At 43.7% G+C, this 9,891-nt stretch overlaps 1 protein-coding gene across 2 annotated transcripts in view; it reads right to left on the bottom strand.

Moving 5' to 3' along the window:
• The window catches only part of CERS6 (ceramide synthase 6), a 302,264-nt gene extending 292,700 nt beyond the window's left edge, over positions 1 to 9,564 (bottom strand). The window contains exon 1 of one of the 2 annotated variants that reach the window (XM_072810951.1): positions 9,270 to 9,564. In XM_072810951.1, coding sequence (XP_072667052.1) covers positions 9,270 to 9,439 — 170 coding nt within the window. In that variant the 5' untranslated portion in view covers positions 9,440 to 9,564. The remainder of the gene's footprint in view (positions 1 to 9,269) is intronic. The other variant, XM_072810952.1, reaches the window with a different exon arrangement.
• Positions 9,565 to 9,891: the final 327 nt, after the last annotated feature.

The raw sequence follows: 9,891 nt of genomic DNA on the forward strand, positions 1-9,891 counted from the left end.
TTTAATTCTAGAGCTGGATCCTCTGCTTCTCTGTATTCCCTTCTGTACCTGCCTATTTACAGGTTATTAAGTTGTCATATTAATGCATAGACTGAAGGAAGTTGTTTGGCTGAAGTACCTTCCCAAAAGGCCCAGGGTACTTAAGTATTCTCTGGACTTTAACCTTCCTTCCATCACTCCTCACCTCCCACCAAACCATGCCAGGTGATTCTGGAGAGGAGGGCTCTCCTGGTCCACAAGCGGCTGATGCATTTTACAAGAAAACCAACACAGAAGCAAAATAGTACCTGATGAAATTGAGATCAAGAGGACTGGGATGTTTGTTCCTACCTAGAAAATTGTCAAGACTAGAAAATGAAACCAGTTATTTCAAGTAAGTGACTTTTTAAAGTCAGTGAATCTTTTTTTTTTTTTTTTATTTTTAGTTGTGGTAAAGATGTGGTAAGATGGTAAAATTAAAATTAAATAAGACTATCTTAGGGATCCCTGGGTGGCGCAGCAGTTTGGCGCCTGCCTTTGGCCCAGGGCGCGATCCTGGAGACCCAGGATTGAATCCCACATCAGGCTCCCGGTGCATGGAGCCTGCTTCTCCCTCTGCCTGTGTCTCTGCCTCTCTCTCTCTCTCTCTCTGTGACTATCATAAAAAAAATAAAAATTAAAAAAAATAAATAAATAAGACTATCTTAATTTTTAAGCGTACAGTTGAATTAAGTACATTCACATGGAGCAACCAATCAAATCCATCTCCAGAACCCTTTCATCTTGCAAAAATGAAATATACCCATGAAACATATATACCCATGAAACATATATACCCATGAAACAATAACTCACCATTGCCGCCTTTCTTTAGCCCCTGGCAACCTTTCCAGCTCTATGAATCCGACTACACTAGGTACCTCATATAAGTGTAATCATACAGTGTCTTTTTACAACTGGCTTATTCAACTGAGCAGAATGTCCTCATGGTTCATCCATGCTTTAGCATGTGTCAGAATTCCTTCCTTTTTAAGGCTGAATGGTATTTTATTGAATGTACATAACACATTTTGTTTGTCCATTCATCTACCGATGGACACTAGGGTTGCTTCAACCTTTTGGATATTGTGAATAATGTTGCTAAGAATATTAAGTGCGCAAATATCTCTTTGAGACTCTTGCTTTCAATTCTTTTGGGCATATACCAAAAGTGGAATTGCTCATTATGTGGTAATTCTATTTTTAATTTTTTGAAGATATTCCAAATTATTTTCTACAGTGGCTATATGCTTTATATTCCCACCACCAATGCACAGGGTTCCAATTTCTTCACATCCTCACCAACATTTGTTTGTTCGTTCCTTCCTTCTTCCCTTCCTTCCTTTCTCTCTCTCTTTCTTTCTAATGAGTGTGGGGTGGTATGTTACTGTGGCTTTGAATTCTATTTCCCTAATGACTAATGTCTAATAAGTCACTTTTAACCAAACATTCAGAGAAACAATATAAGAATTTAGGCTCTGTCTCTGAGTTTTCCATCATAAAAATCCATTCAATCTTAATTCCTAAAACTTCCTCCCAGCGCTTTCTCTCTGCCTCATTCTGCATAATAAAGTCAGGATATTATACTACTTCATCCTCTTGACTGCATCCCTTCCACCGTATAGAATCTGAGAAGCTTTCTGCCTGGTGATGATGACTCAGGTTGTGGGAGGGAGGCTGAAAGCAGAAAGAAATATAAAGTGCAAACACAGGACCCAAGAAACTGACTAAAACATGACCATTCTGCATTTAAAAAAAAAAATTCAAAGGTCACCACTTTCTTACCAAAAAGATGCTGGAAGCTCTTCCAATAAGAAAACATACATGAATTCACAGAAAGTAAAATACAAATGATTAGTAAATATTTGAAACAAGTTCATCGTGAATAATAATAAAAACATATATTACAACAGTAACTTTTTTCCAACTTGCAAAGCAAAAATTTCCTCAAACGATAATAATCTGCATGCTGATAAGGAAGTACAAATGGATATAATCTTTCTAGACACCAATCTGGCAATTTGTATCTCCCAGGAATGCTAAAATATTTACCATTTTGGGCTTAGAAATGCCACTTCTAAAAAATATTCCTTAGGAAGTCATCAGGATTTGAAAGAATTATACACATAAACTGTAAACAGCCTAAATGTCCAACAACAATATGGAGATGGTTAAAGGAATTATGGTAGATATACAACGTGATCTCATGATAGCTACTTTAAAACAGATCACCAAAATTACTAGGAGATCAACAAAACTGGTTCCAAATGCCTACCTTTCTATTTTAAGCTGTGTCAAGCTAGGCACATCTCCTAAATTCTCAATCCTTAGTGTCAGCTGTAAAATATTGGGAAAATTAATATCTACCTCACAGGGCTTAGGAGAGGATTAAATGAAGTAGACCATGTAAAGTAACAAACTCATATTAGGAAACATATTAGTTGCTATTATTACTTTCAAAGTTAAGATCAGAAAGTCATTCATTAAAACTACAGTCATTCACAATTGTCAAACATCAGAAAAAAAATTTGGTGAGCACCAGGTCAGAGGCTTCAGACTGTGTACCCTGGCACTCAATCATCCAGAGCAGTACTAATGAGCCACCCCAAAAAGACATTATGAGAATCACCATTTTGTGTTCAATCAAGCCAAAACATAGGTGTATGAAGTCATCGAAGATTATAATAGTAGGTAAGAGTTACTACAAAAGAGTTTATGAAATTGTTTAAGGGGGTAGGGACACCAAAGAATAAAATCTTAGGAATAAGGGTTCTCAGGGCCTCGCTAGTATAAAAGGATCCTGTGCTACAAGAGACAATCTTGTTTACTTATTTTTATTAAGAAAGAAAGAAAGAAAGAAAGAAAGAAAGAAAGAAAGAAAGAAAGAAAGAAAGAAAGAAGAGAAAGAAAAGAAAAGAAAAAGAAAAAGAAAAAGAAAAAGAAAAAGAAAAGAAAAGAAAAGAAAAGAAAAGAAAAGAAAAGAAAAGAAAAGAAAAGAAAAGAAAAACACGAAACTCCTTAGGAACGTTAAACGACACAACTCATTACTGGCATACAAAATCTGGGATCCTGATATCCTGACTCAAAAGCACCTAAGAAATGAACTGATCAAATGAAGACAGGAGGGAGGAAAAACAGTAAAATTTTGAGAGTCATGACTTTGTAAGAAATAGATGACCAAAGGCTTTAGAAAATCTAGTTTGGCCTAGAGAGAGAAGAAGGAATTTGAGCACATGAAATAAACATTTAGAATCTTCTGTGTGCCAGGTGGGCCTAGATTCTCATGCTCACCAACAAAGTGTGAACAGGTAAAGTAAAAGAAGTGAACAGAGGGATCCCTGGGTGCAGCGGTTGAGCATCTGCCTTCAGCCCAGGGCGTGATCCTGGAGTCCCAGGATCCAGTCCCACATCAGGCTCCCTGCGTGGAGCCTGCTTCTCTCTCTGCCTATGTCTCTGCATCTCTCGCTCTCTCTTTCTGTCTCATGAATAAATAAAATCTAAAAAAAATAAAATAAAGAAGTGAACAGAGCCCGAGGACAGTGCAGTAATCTCTGATTAGCCTTGGGGCAGGTTTGCTGATGGAAGAAATTCACCTTAAAACCTATTTCCTTTCCACTGACACCTGCCTTTCTCCATCACAGAAGAGAAACCACTTACAAACTAGAATCCAACAGAAACAAACCTACCCAGTCCAGGAAGGATTCAGATACTTTCAACAGCAAAGTCTTAAGTGAACTCAAAGTGCTAGTACCACTAAATCCTTGATGACATGAAATCATTTGTGATAATTTAAAATTCTCTTACCTGCCTTCCTCACCATTCTAAGGAATTGTGCCTTAGGAGTAACATGATGCCCTTTATCCATAAACCAATCTACTACAAGTAGCTAAACTATGGCACCCTGTAAATGCAGACCTTTTATTTTGCAAGATGAGAAAGCTGTACCAAAGCTCTGCAAAGAATACCATCCCTTTGATTTTAGGTTGTTTTCCAACAAAGCATCCAATGTAACCCAACTTTCCTTCCCCTGTCAGAAACTACAGGAGCAACCTATTGTGTCTGACACCAACTCCTGCCTCTAACGCCAGTCTGGCAAAGCAGGTGTCCATAGTTTTAATCTGAATCATACCATATTTAACAAGTGAAACAGGTACATTTGTAGAGTTAAATATCCAAGGTTGATTGAATGAGAAAAAAAACATTTTCATACACAAATTGTTATCAAATACTCTGTCTTGGTCTATTTAGGCTATTACAACAAAATATTAGAGGCTAGGTGGCTTATAAACAACAGAAATTTATTTTCCATAGTTCTGGAGACTGGAAAGTCCAAAATCAAGACACTAGCAGATTTGGTGTCTGGTGAGAACACTCTTCTGGGTTCACAGACAGCCATCTTTTTATTGTGTCCTCATGTGGTCGAAGAGGCAGGAGCTCCCTGGGGCCTTTTTTTTTAATAAGGACAAAATCCTATTCACAAAGCGCCCCCCACCCCCAACGTGGCCTAATCACCTCTCAAAGTGCCCACCTCCTGATACCATCACCTTGACGATTAGGATTGCAACTTACAAAGTTTGAGGAGACAGAAACATTCAGTCCATCGCAATCCCTTCCAAAATACATCCGATGACATCAGTGTCTTCATTACAAGGTACATTATAGGAATACCCTTCAGAAATCAAACTCACCTGATATTTGGCTTTTTCATGGCAGACGTTCACGCCTACCTCTCCCCACCTCAACCATTAGGAATACCTTCACATCCCTTTCCCCTCCCCCTCCCTTCTCCTCTCCCATCTTCCTTCTACAGGGCCTCCCCAAGGCTGCTAGCAAGGCAAAGAAACTAAGTAAATCCCTAAGAAAAAGCTCATTGGAAAGACATCCCCTGAGACAATCTTGTTCCTTGAAGGTTTGAGGGCAGCAGGTCATTTGACAGAATGAGCCAGGCAACATGGTATCCGCCTCCTGAAAAATGATACTTCTCACATAGCTAGGAACTCTGAGAGCCAACCTGCCAGGAATGAGTTTCTCATTTCATCCTCGGTCATCACAAGAGGTGCCAGGTCTCTTCTAGGGTCCATCTAAATACGGTCTAAGGAAAGAGAGCAACTGCTTTTTCTGCAGAATCTTCTTTGTTAATTACTCCGAAATATTGTAGCTTTTCGGAGCACAAATGATAATAGGCCAAATGATTCTTTTAATTCAGATCATAACTGAAAAATACAAGAAACAAAGCCAGTGGCTAAAATACTCGTATGAAAATTCATAGATGACTTATTTCTACCTGCAAAAAAATGACATTGAGCCTGCTCTAAGTTTCATGAGATAATAATTAACAAGCTTCAAATATACAGACTACCTACAGGAATCAAATAATTGAGGGGGTGAAAGCAACCTTAGATTACAAAGGACATCTGCTTCACTGCTTAGATAAGAAAATAAGGCAGAGAGATACTAGGTGGCTGTCCCCGTGTGATGTAAGTTTGACCAGAATTCGAATGTTCCGGTTCTCAATCAATACTTCCTGCAGCTCTCTCCTAGACCCACAGGAAGAAAATGCATTAACATTACCTGTTATAACAACAACTCACAGAATTTTTGTTCCCAAACAGAAATCCAGTACAACTTTAATCCCACATTTATGAACACTATAGCAATACATTATTTTCAAGATTTTATTTATTTGAGAGATTTGAAAACACATGAGTGCACAAGCAGGGGGGAGGGGAAGAGGGAGAGAACGAGGTAGAAGCAGACTCTTTGCTCCCACTGAGCACAGATGGAGCTCCAGTTGGGGCTCAATCCCAGGAGCGTGAGATCATGACCTGAGACGAAGTCAGATGCTTAACCAACCAAGCTACCCTGGTGCCTTACAGCAACACATTCTAAAAAGTGAATCTGGAAGAAGCATTTATTATAATTCCAGAGAATGGCTTATTAAGCCTAAACAAGTGTTAAATCAAGAAAATTCATCAAATAGATGATAATGCTACATTATTAAACAATATGATCATAATGAGCACTGAATAATGTATAGAACGATTGAATCACTGCATTGTACACCTAAAACCAACATAACACTGTACGCTCACTCTACTGAAATTAAAGTTCTTTAAAAATGTAAAATAATAAATAAATAATATTTTGTTTGTCATCAGGCTAACTACATAACGATATACCCTACAATTATCTTTCTAGGAGAAACTAGGAAGTTTTGTTTTTGGTTTTCGGTTTTTGTTTTTAACAACAGACATTTCACTTTGTCAATCAATATCTATAGTGGCCTTTCCCATCCCACCCAGAGTTAAGTACAGTATAAAGGCTACGCTACAAACCACCAAGCTTTGGGCTGTTCACAAACTCAGCCAAAAGTCACTGAATTTAGACTGCTCCATTTTTAACCAACCATGCTGGGCGTCCATATTGTTGCCCATATGGTCCTATAACACAGCATCATTCTGGCCACCAATGCCTCCACTGTCAACACCCCAACAGTGGAGTGCAAACAAAAAAATAAGCCTGTTCAATGGAGCAAAGCTCAATCCAGTCCGTTCTTTAATGTTTCTTTTTTTTTTTAAGATTTTTATTTATTTGACACAGAGAGAGTATGTGTACAAGTAGGCAGAGCAGCAGGCAAAGCGAGAGGGAGAAGCAGGCTCCCTGCTGAGCAGAGAGAGCTCGATGCAGGGCTCAATCCCATCCTGGGATCATGACCCCAGCCGAAAGCAGAGGCCAATAGAGCCATGCAGGCGTCCCTTAGTTCCTCTCTTTATAAAGAGAAAAACAAGACTAAGAAGGTATTCAAATTCACAATTTGAGCCTCAACAAAGGCATTATAGACTTCATTTAATGGAAATAAAGATCTTGGATAATGAGGTATTTCGTAGATGTGTTCTCAGCTTTGAAACAAATGACAACAGAACTACAGAAAAAATAGAATCCTAAAAAAGTAAAAATGAAAAATACATTTTTAAAATATCTATTTAAGTGATCACTACACCCAATGTGGGCTCAAACTCACAACCCCAAGATCAAGACTTGCATGCTTCTCCGACCGAGCCAGCCACGTATCCCAAAAATGAAAAAAATATTTTTTTTTTTTAGAAAAAGAACAGGGAATTATTTCGATCACAAAAGCATTTCAGTTTACAAAGGGACTCAAAACAGGCTTCTTTAAGTCATCCTCTACATTGCAGACTATCACAAAAGAAAGATTTAAGAACAACATTTAAAAGGGTTCCAAGAGGGAGTGGTATCAATAACAGTATCAGCTGATTCAAGCTCAGGTCCTTGATGGATGCTGAGATGAAGGCCACAGGTTGGATGCCAGAATGTGTTGTTTAGGTGTGAGAAGAAGAGAAACACGCAGAACTTGTAATTCCGGATACAACTGTACACTTGGATTTTCAGACTCCAGGGAGTCTGAATGGTTCAAGACGGAGCTGTCACTACCGCAAGAAGAAACAAAGTAGACACCCTTCCAAAAGTCAGTAGCATCCTGTGGTATATGGGCCATAGTGGATTATCATTCTGAACATTAATCACAAACTTGGGAGTTTCCATACAGGCCATTACATTCACTTCTACTTGAATCCATGGCCTGAAAGAAACTGAAAATCTCTCCATAGGACCACGAGGACATTCATGTAACTGAGAGTTGAAAAAGCAGCTGACCCTTTGTATGAACTCTAGGTCATGGGATTGCGCGAAGGAAGGAAAAAAAATGTTCAGGAAGAGAAATGACAAACTTCCAGTTTTCGACTTAAATGACATTCGTTTTTAAGTGTTTTTTATGGCAGATAAAGTACAAAGTACAAAGGTGAGTTTACCTTTTTTCCAACCTAATGAATAGCTTGGAGTCAGCTTTTTGCATGCTTTTGTTATCCAAAACGTAAGGCTACACACCTTTTCAAGTGCATTAGCTGACTGCAAGCGAGCCCAGCCAGAATTGATCACTTGTCCTTAGGCAACTGTGTGTGGAGTCCCTACCAAGTATCAACACAACAACCTGCTGTTCCTGAGAGGCTGTTTTTGGAGAGACTGCAAAGTTAGATAATGTATTCCTATTTTCTGTAAGTCAACATTTGCTCTAGAAGCAAGTGTAAGCTGCAAACACACCCACTTTTCCACAATAAGAGTCAGCACTGGTTAGGATCAATGAAGTACCCGCGCTGCATTTCAATCGTTTTAAAATAGGTCCTTAAGTCTGTTTCCTTTGTGCATTTCAATCTCTGCATGTGAACAGCTTAGTTCGGAAGCATCAACACTGCCCATTGAAAAACACACCTTCCTTGACCAAAAAAAAAAAAATACTTTTTGCTCCCATGAAGCTTTTTTCTGTTGCCATTTCCAGCAACAAATGCCACGAAAGGCAAATTCCGGCCTCCGCGACCGCGGTTTTAGGCAAACAGAAACAGCAAACAAAATAACAGCAAAAGCTTAAGAAACAAAACCAAGGTGCGTTGGGGGCAGGGCAAGAGAGGTGGAGCAGGCTTGGTAAATGGGAGTCTGAACTCTGTGATCTAAGAAATTCAGCCTCCACCGATGGGGGGCGGGGGGGCTGGAAGAGGAGGGGAAGCGGGAGGACAGGTCTTCAGCTGAGGGACAGACACAAGCATGTGCCGCTGTCCCGGTTTTGCTCCCACAGCTCCCGGGGAGTGCACGGCACGGAAAACCTAGTTTTGCGACTGAGACTGCTTTCAAGAAGAGTTCACGCAAGTTTGGCCAGGACGCCGTGGAGCTGCTCATCCCCAATCCGGAAATCCTACGGTACGAACAATAGACAGCAGTTCCGTGGGCTGTTTTCAGGGCGTCAGGTACAGCCCCGGAGTTCACGGTTATTCATAGGAAGCATCTCTCCGTCTCACGCCGGCGGGCTCCCGTGCAGAGAGCCGCCGGCCACCGGCTGCTGGACGCCCGCAAAGTCCCCGCCTCCCCGGGCCGCGGGCCCCGCACAAAGCCTCGGCGTCTCCGGCGCGAGCGAGCAGCCCCCGGCAGCCCCCGGCAGCCCCCGGCCCCGCGGGTCCCCGCGCCCGCCCCGCGCCCTCCCGCGCCCTCCCGCGCCGCAGCGCTCCGGGCCGTCGTGGGGTCGGGGGGCTCCGCGCCCTCTCCCCGGGCGCCCCCCGCAGGACGTCCGCCGGCGACGAGCACAAAGGTGGGGAGCGGCGAGCGTGCGAGTGCGCGTGTGCGCGTGTCGGGGGAGGGGAGGGAGCGAGGGACGGAGGGAGGGAGGCGCGCTCGGCCCCGCTTACCTCTCGAAGAGGAGCCGCACCATGAAGATGCAGAAGGCCAGCGGGAAGGCGAGGTACAGGTCCTCAGCCTGCGGGAAGGTGGCCTCCTCCGTGCTCTTCAGGTCCGCCCAGGTGACATTGTGCGGGAGCCAGAACCTCTCGTTCCAGAACCAGGCGAGGATCCCTGCCATCTTGCTTTGTCCGCTCCGCTCCGGGGCGCCGCGGCCCCGAGCCTGCCTGCCGCCGCGCCGGGCGCCGGGGATGCGCGCGGCCGGCCGAGCCTGTGCCTGTGCCTGTGCCTGTGCCTGTGCCGCCGCCGCCGCCGCGCCCGCTGCTCTCGGAGGCTCGCGGCGAGCCCCGGCGCTCCCCCCTCGGGCCGCGCGGGAAGGCGCCGCCCCGCCCGTCACGTGGCAGCCGGCGGCCGCGCTGATTGGCCCGCGCCGCGCCGGGCAGGAGGCCCACGCGGCCGGCTCGCCCACGCCCCGGGCGCGCGGCGCACGAGCTCGGCTCCCCCGCGGCCGCCCGGCCTGCGCCCGCCGCGCTCCGCTCCGCGCGGGGACCCGCGACCCGGGGCAGCGCCCCCGCCCCGCCCCCCCCCCCGCCGCCGCCGCCGCCGCCCGCACATGCCCAGAACGCCGCCGCC

Source organism: Canis lupus, chromosome 34 (assembly GCF_048164855.1).
Source record: "Canis lupus baileyi chromosome 34, mCanLup2.hap1, whole genome shotgun sequence".
Classification (NCBI taxonomy): Eukaryota; Metazoa; Chordata; class Mammalia; order Carnivora; family Canidae; genus Canis; species Canis lupus.